At 39.7% G+C, this 17,413-nt stretch overlaps 1 protein-coding gene across 3 annotated transcripts in view; it reads right to left on the minus strand.

The window, feature by feature from the left end:
* OSBPL1A (oxysterol binding protein like 1A) overlaps positions 1 to 17,413 on the minus strand; it is a 77,185-nt gene that overhangs the window by 16,319 nt on the left and 43,453 nt on the right. For all 3 annotated transcript variants that reach the window (XM_041399291.1, XM_041399292.1, XM_041399293.1), the window contains 3 exons: positions 13,446 to 13,608; positions 6,492 to 6,648; positions 1,300 to 1,375 (listed from right to left, as the gene is read on the minus strand). In XM_041399291.1, coding sequence (XP_041255225.1) covers positions 1,300 to 1,375; positions 6,492 to 6,648; positions 13,446 to 13,608 — 396 coding nt within the window. The remainder of the gene's footprint in view (positions 1 to 1,299; positions 1,376 to 6,491; positions 6,649 to 13,445; positions 13,609 to 17,413) is intronic.

A 17,413-nucleotide genomic window follows, 5' to 3' on the forward strand; every position in this document is an offset into this window, starting at 1 on the left:
ACCATCTAATTACTTAAACATATTATCCTTTTTTGGAGGCAGGTTGGCAAGTGGGGGGAGGAGAATGAGAAAGGGCAGGGAAACATGGTGGTACAACAGTAAAAAGAGGGATTTTGTATTCCGAAGAAAAAAAAGGGAGTTTGTAACAGGAATAAGAATTTAAAGGACGCCCTACAGTTTGGATGCTGTCTGTTCTCTCTCTCCATTTTTAAAAAGCATGCCCTCTGAGTGCATAACACAGCAATGGTTTAACTGCCTGCAGCAGCAAATTAGAAGGGTGTAAATGTGACTGCTGGCCAAGGGTGAGGCAAAGAGCACCATCCTGAGCCGTAACAGCAGCACCTGGCACCAGGAGCCTTGGCAGATGCTTTGGTACAAGCCACTACAAGATCTGCTGCCCCCCACAACTACAGCTTCTCTGCAGCAATTGCTGCAAAGCAGAATTAAGACCCTTTTTTCCTGCACATACCTTATGCAAGGCAGGCTTTCAATCTGTTCTTTGTATTTTGTAACACTTTTCCACTAAAGACACTGGGAGAAGCCTCAGACACTTCACATCAACTCGGGAGACTTGGAGCTGCTGATGCAGGCATTCCCCAGAATTTCCACACCTCTTTGCTTCATGCTGCTCCTAACTACACCAAGGGGAGGAGGAGAAAACAACAGCAACTAAACCCACAAACTTTCCCTTCTGTAGACTACTGTTAGAGACTGACAGAGGTTTATCAGCAGCAAGTGTTTTCAGCCTATTGTAGGATCTAATGGAGAGAAGAGCTCTTCTCAATTCACACCAAGCTGGAAGCAGATTAGGTGCCAATGAGCTAACTCTGATCTGGCCACCGTCTGGTCAGTAACACCGTGGAAGGGGGAAGACTCAGATGCTAAGGAGAAGGAACAAAAGCAAAATGAAAGTGTTTTTTTTTGGGGGGTTGTTTTGTTTTTTTCACAGTCAAAATAAATTAAAAAATCCCCACGAAGTACTTTAAGGGTTCCAGTCAAGAGAAGACGCTTTTACTGAAAGAATATTGCTCTGACCAGGTCCTACCTTCTTAAATTAAGAAGGTAAAGCATAAAGCAAATTAAGCATAAATAAAGCAGCAAATAAATAAGTCATAAGCAGCAAATTAAAAAAAAAAAACACACACACAAAAACCAAACCAAACCTAAAACAAAGAAACCAACCCCATAAACAAATGAAAAAATAAATACAAAAGACCTCTTCTCCCAAACAAGTTTTCATTTGGGCCTCAAACAAAACAATCACTCCCCATTTTTTATCATAGCTTTCTGTTTACCTACCATGCCAATGCATTTTCTTAAGATACTCCAGATACTGAAGTCATTTCTGGAAAACATTGGAGATGGTAAGCTTGTTCTGTGGAAAGGAAGAGGGGAAAAAAGCAGAAGTAAGAAAAGTTTTCCAATACCAACCGTGACTAAGAAATGCAAATGCTCATTTGTGAAAGGAACAGTTTCCCAGTTTTTAAATTAAAATCCCAGGGGCAATGACAGTGCTACTTTGAAGCACTTAAACTGTTTTACCTGCATAGAAACATGAATTTCTCCAAAACCAGAACCATTAATTTTGCATAACACCAGAGGAAGAGAATGTCTACAGCAGTCATCAGAGCAGTTTTCACAATGGCACCACTAAGATATTTAGTTGTGTCTTTGTGAGAAAATGGAAGTTAACTAATAGGTACATGTTCACTATGTCTGAACAGGGTTAAAACAGTGTGATTTTTTTTGGGGTTTTTCTGCTAGCCACGTTTATATTGACAATGAAGGGCCACAACATTTATGGCCTATGGGGGGTTAAACAGTGTGATTTTTTTGGGGGTTTTTTAAACAGTGTGATTTTTTGGGGGATTTTTTCTGCTAGCCACGTTTATATTGACAATGAAGGGCCACAACATTTATGGCCTATATTAAAACCAGCCCTCAGGAACAACAGAAAAAAGCAGCATCATTAAAGAAGAGCAAACAGAGCAGCCTGTTCTACAGGGGGCTGACATATCCTGAAACAAGTCACAAGCATACTTTCAAGGACCAGCATTTAGACTGAGAACACAGTGTGCATTTCTCAGCCTTATGGGAAATCAAGCATGGAGTTTGTTCTGTTTTCTTACTGCTACTGACCAGCTCAACTGTTAATCCAATTTACTTCTAGAAGGCATAAGTACTGGTCAAAGCATTTTGTCCACAACACAAATCCATTTTTCTACCATGATGCTATTGCCAGTAAGCAAAATTCACAATTTTTCTGTTCTTATCAATAAAAATTACCTAGAGCTCACTATCAAACTTTCAACGTTTTGTTAACTCTAAATTATTGTGTTGCTATCCTAACCAAGGCTGTCTTGTCTCTGCTCAAGGTAGCTAAAGCAATCTTTTTCAGAGAGTGTGAACAGGCTGTACCTTCCTTCTCCACCCCAATCTTTCTGAAAACAGAAACACTGCCTTTAGGAAAAAAATACTTAGGCAAAATTGTTTGTTTCAGTAACCCTACTTGCTGTGCTACCTCCCCTACTTATCTGCCACTGGAACACCTTTACCAGGGCTGATGCTTCAGTTCAGAAAGAACAAAACCAGAAAACGTTTCTTAAAATCAAACAAGTCCCATCCTATCAAAAATCCAGTCATATGTCTGATCTCCTCATGGTAGCAAACTATAGTGTTAGCAAGTAGCTACAAGCCCAACACCGACTTGTTTTACTCAGCTCCCCTGCAGAGGATGAGTGGGTAGGAGGATTTCTTTTAATTGCCCAACACACCACCACTCACTCCCCATTCTGACTTTTCACTGAGACAAAAATGTTTTGTGAAAAAGATCATCCTGAATCATATAAAGTATAAAATACTTCTGTGGATGTTTTGATACATATGTCCAGGAGAGGACAGTGTCCACCAACTGTTCAGTCTTATCTTCACTTGTAATGTTAACTTGTTTTTCCTGAGTATCCTTTAATGCAGGCAGTCAGCAGAGTGGGCACTTGTGTTTGAGTAAGTCCTTCTGCATGTTAAACACATTAACCCTTAGTTTGCTGAAGTATACAAAGAAATTGCTTTCCTTTCATACTAAAACTTACATTTTCATTAAAGTTAACCTGCCCTTTTGTTCAATTTGTTTAATCACTTGAAAGCTGGCATTCAGTTTCAGCCACTCATCCGTATTTGTTGCCTTTATCAGTCAAACCTGCTATGGGAGTCAGTTCTCTCCTCCCTCTAAAACACACACACAGGCACTGAAAAAACAAAGCAGTTTTAAGCCACCAAGGAAGATCCCAGGGACAAATAAGGACTTGTGGACAAATGACAGGCAGCCAAGACTTGAGGCCTACTAACCTTGACATACTCCCTGTGATTAAACAAATGATTTTTGAATACAAACATTTCTCTCCAGATGTCAGTTTCAAAAACAACTCAGGAAGTTAATTTTAGCTTTAAGTGACAAAAACATCTGCTGGAATTTCTGTGCAGTAGAACAGATGAGATTTATTTAGGATGCTTTACTTAAACAAAACACACTTGCCCAAAGCATTAGCTATTATACATCAACTGCTATAGGAATCTTGTGGGGAAGGAAACATATGGAGTGAAAGGCACGTTTAGCTTGCTTTTCATGCCAACCTGCACAAACAGTCTCCTGGCTCCCATGAAACTGAACACCAACATGTTTGCATTCTGAAAGGCCCCCAAAGCAGGGACCAAAGGGAAAGCTGACAACAAAAATTCAGCAATAAGAGGAAAGCAGCAGTGACAAGTGGATATAAAACACTGGTACTTAATACAGAACATTTTTATGTACTGAAGTTTTTGGGAGTTTGCTTGAACTTTTTTGAGGGGTGGGGGTTTTTTGCCTTTTTTTTTTTTTTTTTTAAAGTTTGGCTCCGATGAAAAAATTCCCCTCTTAAAAAGAAGTTATTTGAATGCTTCCTGATTATTTACTGTACTGCTCTATCTCTCAAATCCTCTCCAAAGAAGTGTAACAAAAATTAAGTCTATTCTCAACTCTCTGAACAATCAGCAGGATGCAAACTACATAAAAAAATCCAAACCAAACAACAAACAAACAAAAAGCCCCCACCAAAACAACAAAAAAAACCAAAACCCAAAACAACCAAAAAACCTACCACCCCTAGAATAAACACGCAGATTATATGTAGTACTGGCTTCACCTATCTGTATATTTACTTCCCAACTCTTCTAATTCCTTGGAACCAACAGATTTATTCCTCCATTTCCAAACCCAAAGCATGTATGCTCCCTCTGCCAAGCAAAAACCAATCTCCACTTCTGTGTGAAAAACTCTCAACCACTCAAATAATATTTGAGGTGCAGATTAGAGCTCAGGATCTCTAGATGAAGACAGAAAATAATCTTATTTAAACTGTGGGCTGAACAATGTTAGGTAATCTCATGTGCAACCTAAAGGCACAGATCCTCTACTCATCTGAAAGTATCAAGATTTTAAGCAAAATAAATTAATATGGTCTATTTTCTAAGGGACTTGTTTCCATGTGGTTAACACAAATGGAAGTTAGAAAAAGTAAAAGCTATAAGCAAACTCAAGGGTGTAAGGATGGAATTAAGTGATGTCAAAACACTCTGAATCCCTCACTTTTCCTGGCATCAAGAGGTTACAGCTTTTGCTCTGAAAAAGGATCCAGGTGGCAAAGCAGGCAGTGCCTATTTGACCACATGCACACAGTTAGAACCACCCTCAGACAAAACAGGCACAAATTGGAGCCAGCAGCTCCAGGCAGGTAACAGAGTTCTGAAGTTGAAGCAAGCAGATGCTGTACCAGGCCAAATGTGGCTACTACCAACAGCCTCAGAGAAGAGGCAAAAAACACCACACATCTCACATCCCCTGAGAAGGTTCTCTTGGAGGTGAAGTTTAAATTGTCTGAGCATCTGGGGAGAAAGATTTTGCAGGGTAAAAAGCCTAACATTACAGCTCAATCTATAATGTTGTTGTAGTAATTTAATCCCATAAAATACAGCCATATATTCTATTGCCATTTAGTCACATAAAATAAGGCCATACATTCTTATCTAAATGCAAAATAGATTCAAAAAAGGTTCCACTTTTCTTCAGCAGTAAATCATTAGCAAATTTATGCACTCATTTTACTCTAACATCCTATGCTCTCTTTACTACTAGAAGACAGGCAGCTTGGAGAAACAACTGAGGCAGATGTACTTCCTTGTTACTTTTCATTACTCTTCATAAAATCAAGAGCTCTGAAATGCTCCTCCAATCACCTGCTCCCTGCAGGTCTGACAGCACTGCGCAGCATTACACGAAGTTGCAAAGTAATTTTTTCATAGTTAATGGAGGAGTAATTCCCGTTTGAACTCCTCAATACAATGCAAGTCAACATGCACCATCATTTTCACGTTCATTATGTACTGCATCCTCTCTCCTCACTGTTTCCAAGGCAGTGAAGGCAATTCAGATGTCCACCTTCACCTACTGCTTCCTCCCCCACTCCCAAACTTCCTGCTCTAATTAGGGAAGGCACTTAGCCAAGGCCATAAATACCACATTGCTAACAGCACAAGAGCAAAGCAACATGCTTAGTCAGCTGCTTTATGTTATCTCCTCAAAACACTCATTACTCCACTCAAGCCCTCACTTACTTCAGTCTCTGTCTAGTATGAGACATGCACAGGTCAACCTTTGCAATTATCAGGTCTGATGCTACCAACTCACTTCAACAGTTACTGCGATTTAACTACCAAAATACCAAGTAATTAAAGCCTATCTAGCTTCCTTCTGTAAAATTAAATATAATTTTCCTGGTTTTACAGAAATGTGGTCTCCATCATCATCCTGTACATCCAAAACACTTCCAGAATAGTCTCTTTGAAACATGCTGAAGTCTGGCTTTATTTGTAGCACAAATGTTATATTGCCCTTTCACTGAAACTGGAGAATAGTGGTGTCTGTTACATCTCATTAACTCCAGACCTATTGTCCTCCTTTATCGGCAAGGAAACAAACAAAAATGGATCATTTGACAACACAAAATAAGCACATAAAACATGGATGAGACTTTTAGAATAAGACTCCCTTTGTTCACATTTGAGTTTCTGATGCCAGGCTAGCAATATTTTTCATTCATTCCTGATACCAACAGAAGGATCAAATAACTCGAAATTAAAGAGGCAATAGGAGGTACGGGTCATTAAAGATAAATGAAGGAATTAAAATCCACATAGATTTCAATAAGATCTAATAAAAAACAAGTGTGTCCATTTTTAAACAGCACATTATATTTTCTTTTTACTTATTTAGATTGGATCATCAAGATGCAAAGGAGCACACCTTGGAAAAACAGTCTTTATAAAATCATAGCACAACCAATTACTTGTCTATCATCCCTAGCAAAATTGTAAAAGTTTTCTGTTATCTTTTCAGAGATTCCTGTGGTCTCTTCCCATTAATGAATATTATAGAACTTTAAGAATGGACAACATCCTACCTGTGCTTTTTGATTCCGTTTGACAGCGACTCCCCACTGCCACACACCTTTTCTTCAGACATGCTTGAAGTTATTGTATCTTTTGAATCCATGCTGTCCTCTAACGAGTAGGCTGCTGTTGTTTCAAACCCACTTAATGATTTTTCAGATTCCGAATCTGCAAAAGAGCAGGTGCATGTTAATGAATCTACCGCCTGTGCTAGACTTCAGTCACCAACAGTTCTCCCTGCCTTGTACAAAACTGAAACCTAAGTAGCCTGCTGTGTCCTGATGACAGCATCCATTTGGTAAGTAACTAGTACTGCCAGAGACTGCTGCAGCCCAGCATCTAGACATAAAGAAATTGCACAATAAGCAAGACCACAGCACATTAAAAATCCTCTGAAAATAAGCCAAAATCTGGCATATTTATTAAATTGAAGCTACTAGAGCTTGCCTACGACAAGTGCAGTGCCATACAGATGCCAGTACCCTACCAAACCAACAGGTACCTTGAGTAATGACTCCTTCTTCACTTAGGTGTAAGTTCTTAAGACTCTCAGTGCTGTTCACAAACCTTCACTTCCCAACTCACTGAACAAGTATCAAAGAACAGAAGGATGTATCATATAGATAACACCAACTACGTAGGTTCCAGCAAAGTCTAAGTGATAAGCTTACCAATCAACAAGATAAACTTTGTTCTGTGGAAGGCAGGTTAATAGTACAATCCACATCACATCTCAAACTAAACCAAACAACAACAAAACCTTCTTTCTAACCAAGGTTTTGGTGAGGTAGTGTTTGTCCAGCTCTGGAGAAAAGATAGTCTTGTCCCAAATCAGAAGGTATAAATTTCCTGGCAAAGGCTGTATTTTTGTGTTAGGTTTTCTTTCAAACCTGATGAGATTGTCTAAGGATTATCCAACTGCAAGTTCCAGGAAGTGAAGGAACAACTCAAGACATGAACTTCTATCTAATTTGAAAAATTCTTCAGCAGAAACTGAATGGTAAACAGCTTAATGCAAGCCTCACTGTTCCTGAAAAACATAGACCCAATCTACAGTAGATGCTATTCCTGCTATGTACTGCTTCCAGCATATGCTGTTGCTCTTGGCTGCAAAACCCCAGAGAAATAATTGCAAAATTAGCCATTCTCTCACATTCTCGTTCTAATTCAAAACCACTAATCAAAATCTGCTGAAGTAGCACAGAGTCCAAAAGAATCTCACTCACAGCTGTCTAGTGCCAGGTGCTTTCTTGTTTTGTCTTTAAAAAGCTATGCCAGTAGCTTCTCCAGAACATGTAAATCGTATATTGCTTTGCTGAAGGATGTGTGAATATACATACATAGATACATATAGATAGGAGGACTTTCTACCACATCCAGATTACATAAGGGTCAGGAACAGGACAGAATCCTGATAAATGGATGCGCTATGTCACAATGTTTCCATCCTTTCTAGAGAGAGAGATCTAGAAGCATAAAGGACATCTTTCATTTAAAACATCCATTCCTATCCTCATCAAGACAGTACTGAAATTAAGCCAGTTGCTAGGGAATGAAAAGAACTGCCAGCTGGTGCTCAGGATATGTTAAAGAAGTGGACTGGCACTCCAGAGAATCTTCTCACAATTTTCCCCAAATTTGTCAGTCTAGTTCTGTGCCAAGTTATGACATAACATAACATATCAAAGCATTAGTTTGGTGGGTACTATATTTAACAAGTAGGGTAAGGAAAAGCATTTTTACTTGTGACAAGTTCATTACATAAAATACAGATTTGTCCAGAGATCCTAGACCCAGGTAGCCAGGGAAACAGAGTTTTCCTGCACATCCAAATGCTGCAGAGGAAGAGACACTAGGAGTGTGAGCCAACTTGGGCCTCAGCTTCCTGACCACACAAGAAGCTATAAAGCTCTTTGTATTCCCCCTCTCTTTTGAAAGAGCTGCTCAACTGTGCCAACACTTATCATGACAAGACAAGCATGAAGCCAATACCCAGTAACATAAAGGAAAGTCCAGCTCCTGTAGGGTCCTTTCTTCTCTTGTACCATCCAGGACTGTCTTGCTTTCAGACAAGAGTCACAGCATGCAAATCCCTTCAATCTGAGTCTCTGCAACAAACCCAGGACTCCAGAGCAGAAAGGCAAGAACAGATAAGCTTCACCAGAACTGCTTGTCACTCTTGGATATGATTCTGGGCATAACAAAGATTTTTAAATACCACACATGTTCAGTTCTCCTCATGCTGGCCTTACAGTGCCAAGAGAGGATTCTGCTGGACTGAGCTCTGCACCTGCAAACCTCTCCAGAGCTGTAGACACTGACCAGACAGCCTTCCCCAGGGTATGAGCCTTCCCTAATGCAAGAATACCATGCTATACAAGAAGAAACAGTAGAAGAAACACAACTGTTATAAGAAACTGCTCCCTAGAGAAACCTCACCCATTTTCCTGGGAAACAGAGAAAGTACATCTACAACAGCTCCTGCCATCAAAGATCTCAGTATCCAACCCCTTAACCTCAGCTACCTCCTTTAACCAACAAACTTAGCAAGGCTTGAGAGACTGTTAGGGTGTCAGAGTGAAAAAGCCTAGTACTGTACTGTGAGCACAGACCAACAGGCAATCAAACTGAGCTCTTCCCTGTGCACTTGCAGCGAACTCTTTTCTGAATTAAGATTTGCATACTCCCCCGTCACTGCAAAAAAAGATTTATATTCACAAGTTTCTACAGAGCAGCTGTCAAACAGATGACTAGGAGAAAATGAAAGGTTTTTTTTAATTGAACTTAAGGGGTTGTGGGCTGAGGAGGGGGAAGAAGGAAGAAGAGTCCCTGTTCAGAAGCCAAAATTTTAAAGTGATCTCTGAGACAAGACCAGGCTGACTAGGAAGCTCTCCAGCTCATGAAACCTGAAAGAGTAACAGTATAAACACCAGCTACATTTTGCAAGAGTGGAAGAGCACAGGGAAACAGCAGAAGCAATGACAGGAACTTAACTCAAGGGACCCCAATTTCCTATTGCTACAACTGGTAAGTTTTCAGATACAGACAAAAAAATCTGGCCAATGTTTTTGATTAATAAATAAACCTGAGAAATATAATGCTCAGCCACTGGCACTGCTGGGTTTTAGTTCTGATCAGGTGTTTCCCACCCATCTGAGATGCCCGAGTTCATTCTTTTAACTCTATTCAAGGCAAGAAGTGACAGGCAGCAGTGCTCTCACAGAGGCTGTGAAATATTTTTGGTACACGTTCAAAAAAAGCCACTTGACAAACTACTCTAAACATGGAAGGAAGGGCAAGAGGTTTGTGTGCTTTTTGTACCATTTTTACTTTTAAGTGATCTGATTACCGGAGACAAACTAGGAAACAAGCAAAAGCAACGGATGTAGTCTGCTATTTATTGTACCATTTAGGAGAGTTATTTATAAACACAGCACCCAGTAGTGTTAGGTACCAGCAGAAGCTATATTATGACAGGTTAGCTTCAGAGTATTTAAATATTCCTGTAATGTAGCTAAAATAACTGCTTTTATTGCAAGATCGCATCCATGCAAAGCCATCAATAACGCTCTCAACACACAAAAAAATCCTGTTTGCAGAAAAAAACCCACCTCTCAGATAAAACCTGTTTAAAAGAGAAAAACAAAGGAAGATCTAAACTCTTCCCAAACTGACTGGGTGCACAGTTTGCATATGAGAAGGGAATCTTACCTGAAAGGCAAAAATCAAGTACCTTTACCCTTTAATTCTTGACCGGCTTAGCCATTTTTCAGCCTTGTGGATGATCTCTGCATTCCTATTCCATTTCCATATGCTCCTGGTCTGTATTAACCAAAGCTAATAACTTCTCCACCTCTCTAGGAGATGGCATTGGTCTTTTTGTATTTTGCTACTTGTTCAGAGCTCCTTCCCTTCCCCAGAGCCCTCCCGTTCCACCCCACCCTGCTTTAAACATAGAAGAGTTTGACACATGTTAAGCATTCAATCCTGAAAGCGAGAGCTGCAGCAGTCTGTGTGGTATCGAGTTTAATTACACATTTCCACCACTCCCATGATGAGCAGATCAGCGCACCGGGAAGTGCTGTTAACTGACCTATGGCTATCAGAGTTCAGATTAATAACACCCTTAACTTTGCTCTTTTTAACACTAGATACTGTGCTTTAGTTAAGACAAATAACTGGCATTTTCTATAGGTTCTTCATTTAATTTCTCTCTCATTTCAGGGATTTAGTACTTTTTGACTGTTGCAGTAATTCCTGACAACAGCAAATCACTTGAAGATAAAAGAGAAAGGAGACTTCAGAAAATAAACTCCAACTCCAGTAAGTAATCTTACCACATTGCAAACATTTTCCTCACTCCAGTTTTGGAAAAGGAAGAGGATATTTCTGTGACTCTGGCCACAATTTCTACAAACAGAACCACACACCAGACTTTAACAGCGAACAATTCAGTCTATGCCAACACTAGCAGGTAGCATGGCTCAGGCTGGAGCAGATTTGCAAGAGGAACAGATGGTGCTGGGGACTTGACAATCAAACCAGATATGTTTCTAGTGCTGTTCTCTTCAAATCTGCTCTTACTCGGCTGCCATGGACTGAGTGTCCAATAGGAAGTGGACTGTATCTTCTGATTCAGCTTCATTCAGGAGCAATTGGATTGCTCTACAATGCGAACCAGAGCATGGCAAATGGGGACAAGTAGTTGCTGCACTGACTACATCCTTTTTGATACACCTCTTCCTCAAAAACCTGCTTGAAAATTGCTCTGAATTGTCCCATTAGTAATACTTCTTCTGAGAGTAAACAAAAAATTATTTTTAAAAAATTAAATAAATAACACAGCAGTGGCATCTTCTTTCAACCTGTCAAGTCAAAACTAACAATTCTTCAGCTCAAAGTGCAAGCCTACTTATGCAACACTCTCACTTCTAAACTCACTCCTACAGCAGGGATTTAAAAATTCATAGAACTGCAAGCAGAAAAAGATGGCATCCTGATAGAAAAAATACTCTAAGTAGTCGTATTTTCCTACTGACAGACATTATAGCTTGTTATATCATCCTGTTAAAATACATTGGTGTTTGCTCAATCTCCTAAACAATTTAGAAAGATAATTAATGAATATGGCTATTTGTCCAAAATCAGTATAATTTAACACTATCAGTTTGCAAATCAGGTTAAGCAAAAGCTTTGCAGACAGTTGTAGCAATTTAGATTTCCAAAAAAAACAAAAACAAAACAAAAAAAAACCTCTCCTCAAGCCATACCAACAAAAAACTAATTCCTTTTATGCTTAAAGTGAAAGTGGTAACATGTATTCAGCAGTCAGGAAAATAAATCACATTTCCGTTTTTCTAGCCACCTCCCCATCCCCGCCCCCTTCAGAAAGGACCTTAATCTCTGCAAAGCACTAAATGTGAACAACCTAGAGAAGAGACTCTAACACCAGTCTGATTAAACTGATGGACAGCCAAGGAAGACTGTCCCAGAAAATGACTTAAAATGCAATTAAGGTGAATTATGTCAATTAACTTCTCCCAAAGGAGAAAGAAATCACACTTGGGCTTTTTCAAGTATGTTTGTATACATATGCACTCAGCAAGTTTCACAATTTTACAAATCCACTTGATACAATTTGTTTGTAGCCTGCAAGGACAAAACTACCACCTCTGGACAACAGGAGAGGTGGCTTTGGACACTTCCATTCAACAGTATTTAGAGATCAGGTCAGTTATGAGATGTGTCAACTAGCAGCTCTTTAAAGCTTAATATTCTATCATATGCACAAGGCAAGCCCAGCTGGAGAGACCACATTCCAAGAGCATCAGATAAAGAACTATTCTCTGCTTTGCTGACAATCAAAAGAGCCTGAGGCCTTTCAGCAGAATTGTTCCTTTGGTTCCAGAGGAAGAACCTGTTTTAGTGTTCCTCAGTCTCTTCTACTTGAAGGCTTGCTGTGCCAAACAGCAAAGTCTCCTTCACAAAGTTGATTCACTGTCTTCCTGTGCTTAGACTTCCTTTGCCTGTTTTTTCACAGCTTCAGTTTCTCACTGCAGAACACCTACCAAGGAGTCTGGGAACACTGCTTTTCTCATCTGTCAGAAGCATCAGACAGTTCAGTTCACAGAAAAAATAACCCCATCCTTGCTAGTGAAGTTTGCCATCACACCCCAATTGTCTGCTACAGTTAGATTATGTTCACCCTCAAGCTTTTCCAGATCCTTCATAGTTGTAGACAGGTGTGTGCTGACTGATCACCCAGTTAGAGCTACTGCTGAGCTGCATGCACTATGTACAGCCCTCTATACAAATGCATATTGCAATCATTTCAGGCAGTTCAGAATCTTCCAACTATTGGCATGCTCTGCATATGAAATTATGAAAGATACTAAACTGAAGAACAGATAAGGAAAGAAAAGACATTTAAGAAATGCATGCAGGATTTTGATTCATCCTTTTCTTTCACATTTAACACTTCAGGTATACAAAACTGAAATAGAACAAGCCTTTCTTAATATAATTATCCCTAAAAATTAGGGATTTTTACAGTCTGATCTTAACAACACAACAAAGGAAAAAGTACACACCACCACGGACAAAGCAAGTCAGAAGGCTACAAGATACAGTTACCTCTCCCAAAATAGGAGCCTTATGTTTTGCTATTTTAAAAAAGGGTGTAGACTCCCAAGCAATCAGACCTTTCATTTCTGTCCTGTGGTTTCCTAACCTTTGGTCATGCTAAGGTGAAGCAATACAATTCTGCAGGTGAGCTCTGGCAAATTTTTACTGCCCTGCTCATAAAACACACCAAGCTTACTCCTAAAATTAGGTCGATGTTAGAAAGGCAGAGATTTCACTTGAAGATAGACTGCTTCCACCTTCTTCCCCCACCCCACCTGTCCCCAAGACATTCACTACACATATATTGTCTACACACTCACATTCTGGACATCACCACTTACCTGAAACAGCATCATAGAACTGCTCTTCACTGAGGATGCTGAGAGGTGGAGATCCCTTAACCAGAGACTGCTCTAGTTCATGGTGCTCGGTAGCGAGTGTCTCTAATGCTTCTGACAAGATCTTGTTTTTCTCCTGCTCATGCTCCAGTTTCAAATTCCTCACCTATAAGTAGATACATGTATGAATAAAATCTCATCTCTCTGAAGAATGTGTAGCTGGAAGCTATTCAGAAAATAGACTCTAATGAATAAATAACTAGCAAACAGCTGGAACTGAAACCACATGGATAAATGAGAGTATTACAGTACTTCTGTGATGACGATAAGGTTGTTAGTCAGCATTTTTAGTAGCTGAAAAATCTGACAGCATCAATCACAATTCCATAAGCGAATTCAAGCCAGATAACTACACCTTAAAACTGAGGGGAAATATTTACAGCTCTACTTGGATGACCTTAACTACGGAGTCAGTGATCGGTTTCTACACACACCAAGCTCCTTCTACTAGTCTGCTCCAATTTAGGCCAAGCAGCATCATCTAAATTGAATTACAGGGCAAATGTGAATGCTAGCTACAAATAACTGCAACTGAACTATGAGCTGAAAACATTTAACCCTGAAGATTACAGAAGGAGGTTAAGAAAGAGATGTTAATATAAACAGCCCTCCCTCTGAACTCCCTGAACATTTTACCGAGGAGCCAGAAGTTAAGAAAAAGAGAAGCCCAGCCACCAGACAGTGGACCTTTTTCAAAACGTGCCATGGGCTCCAGGGCAGACGACGTTATCCACGTTTTGAGTTCAGTACTAGTAATGGAAAAGCAACTTGTCCTTCCTATTTCCTTTTTTTTTTTTTTTTTTTTTTTTTTTTTTTTTTTGCTGGTGCTTCCCCACCTCCTCTGTCAGCAGGGAGTGGGCTGGAGGTTCAGAAATGGCCACTCTTCCCAGCCCAACAAGGCTTCAGTGTTACTTCTCCTTCAGTCCCTAAACCATCAAGTCTTTCCCTTTCTCCCTTCCAGTCCCTTTTTAAAAGCATCCCCAACCCCTTGTCCTCTAGTTTACTCTCAAAGGTCAGTTTACAACGCTAATTCCCCCTCCACTAAGAACATGCAAGGACATGACAATTAATCTCTTGGAACAGTTACAGGGACAACTTACACATATACCAACATTACCTTTTTGAATCTAATTTAAGAACTGTTCGTATGTCCTCTCTGGTTACAGTTTACATTAAAGCTTTACTTTGGAGGCTTCAGCCCCCTCAGTTATAACCACTTCTCAAACAGTGGATTCAGAGCTGAGAACAAAAGAGACTAGCAAGGAGATATTAAAACAGATTTGCCACTTCCAGAAAAGAGCTTCTTTGCTGGTGGAAACGTATCCTCTAGAGAAAGATTTATAGAAGAAATTTTCACTACCTCAGTTGTGCCAAATACTAAATCAGCTGTTTTGTCTGCCAGGCTCTGAGTGTAAGGGGGGAATCCAATTAAATGATAATTAAAAAACTATAAAATTGGGCTGCTAATTGAAAGCAGAAAAACCAGTAAGTCACTTACTGTCTAATAGTTTTACTCTGAACAAAAGGAAAAAATTCTGGACTAGTTCCTGTCACTTTCATTTAAAGTTCACTCTGACAGTACCAATGAAGCCAATTACTGCAATGCTTCATACAAATCAGACATGCCACTGTAAAAGATCTGTTATTAGGCAGTTTCTGCTAAATACATTTGGTATGCTGTCAAACAGTTATGGAACCACCAGCTTAGAGAAACAGCATCAGTATTTTGCTCTCCTGATACAGGAAGGGAAGACCAAAAATAAAGCGGTACTTTTCATTCTTATAAAACAGCAAAGTAAAATCAGTTATGAAAACGTTATTTGCAATAATATTTTCTGCAGGATTGAATTAGATGCCATTATGCTCTAATGCTTTGGTAAGTAATTTGAGTGATTTAAATCTTTATCTAAAACTTAAAGCAAATTGAAGGAAAATCAAAACAATCTAAAAACCTGGATCTTTTCAGCATCCTTTAGTCACAGTTGTGTGACTAAAGAAGCAACAACACACACAGGCCTAAGACCACGCCTGCTCCTAAAAAGTATTTTCTTGACCCTAAGGTTCCTCTGTCCTATCATAATGTAGAGCTATTCAGAATTGCAGAAGGTGCGCTACAAATAAATTCCCTTTTTGTAAAATCAATTTCATACTTTACAGTAAGGCTCACTTTTCTCTGTACTCCCAGACCTCCTGGTTGTCAGACACTTACTAGTACAGTAATTATATGCCAGTAGGTAAAAAAAACCCAAAGCTTTTCATCTGTTCCATAAGCAACACAATGCTAGCCCAGAGGCTAAGGAATAAAGAAAACCCATTTAATTTTATTGCTTGCAATTGTTGGAATGATGATTCATAACTGAATGAATTGGATTTAAAGCAACCTTAATCAATATCTAGGGGCTTAAGAGGGAAAGTTATAATATAGCATTTTTCTCAGCAGTTTGGAGGTCATGGGATGGACACACACATTCAGACAGCGTCCAGAGGCTGCCCCACCAATCTCTACAGCCTGGCACCTCTACACTAGTCATTCCTTGAGGGCTGTTGTCAGGAAACACTGCAACACACCACCATCCTTAAGCACCAAAACAGTTTCACAGCGTGAACATGATGAAAAAAGATTTTAAAAATGGTTCTGCTACCCTTATTTTATTGATTTTGCCTGTAGAGAAGCAATGCTGGGAGAGATAAAGCTGGCACAACCCTGACGTACTCAACAATACAGGAGAAAGAACCTTGCTTGAAATGAGCTGGGTTTTTTTTTTCAAACACCAAGCAGCTTTAAGAGATACTTCCATTCTGTCAATAATAAAAGTCAAAGTGATGAAGTTCACCTCCTAAAACCTACTTGCAGTACATTGAATGTAAAGGGAGGATGCTGTTTTGTTTTCTCAGAATCACACACATTCTCTTCCCAGTTTAACATGAAACACTGCAGGCAGATTGGTGCTGCTTTCAGAGCATAAGTTTATTGAACAATGTAATTGACCAACTGAGTGATAGGTTTTCCCAAAATGTAAGCAGCAGATTGCCATTTTGCATAATCTTGCCATGCTCTATTTCTCCTTCACAAGTCATGGTCACTTAGTCCATCTACCTTGCTACTCCACCACCATTTTTTGGAGATGGCATTTCAGCTTTATCCCTTTTGCAGAAGTTGTTTCTTTCTCATTGTGTCTTTCTTCAGTGTCCCAACACAAAAACATCTGCAAGATTACAGAAGGAACTTCCAGACTAGTTTTAAAATTTGTTATTAACATAAAAAGTGTAGGATTCATGTAGTAAGCAGGAAGAAGAGCATAAAACATGAAAGTTGAGAAGCATTTCAGTCTATTAAACTGGATGCAGAGAGACCAGTATTTTTCAGTGAAGTATCACCTGATTTTGTGAAGTTGCATCAGCTGAATACTAAATCATTTTATGAACTGAGAGAAATATTTATGGAATGTAGTAATTACACCAAAATGATGCAGATACCTGTGTACACACAGTTCTGGAAATTCAGTCTGAGCATGAGGAAGTATTGGAAGAATCATTGTATTGACAGCCTGAGTAAGGCACAGCCTGTAATACAGCTGTGGTTTCTGTACCTTTCATGGTGGTGCCTGAGCTAAGAGACAGATGGCAAATCTTACTGGGTCCAGCGCCTTATCTTCCAACTATGGAATGGCTGCCACCTATTAGATCTCTGTCACTGGTGCCCACAATGCCCGTGCCACCAGCAGCATTCTTAGCTTTCCTCGGAGCTTTATGTAAAAAGTGGCACCGAGTGCTCAAGTGACCCCAGCATGAGGGAGCTGAGTTCCCAATGCCCAACTGGCCAGGCCTCCTACCTTATCCTTGTCAGGAGCTGTTCTGAACAACAGCAACTAGCTATCAATAAAGCTGGGCTTGTGCTCACACTGTTAGAC

The sequence above is a fragment of the Onychostruthus taczanowskii genome, unplaced genomic scaffold (genome assembly GCF_017590055.1).
Source record: "Onychostruthus taczanowskii isolate IOZ18803 unplaced genomic scaffold, ASM1759005v1 scaffold16, whole genome shotgun sequence".
NCBI lineage: Eukaryota > Metazoa > Chordata > Aves > Passeriformes > Passeridae > Onychostruthus > Onychostruthus taczanowskii.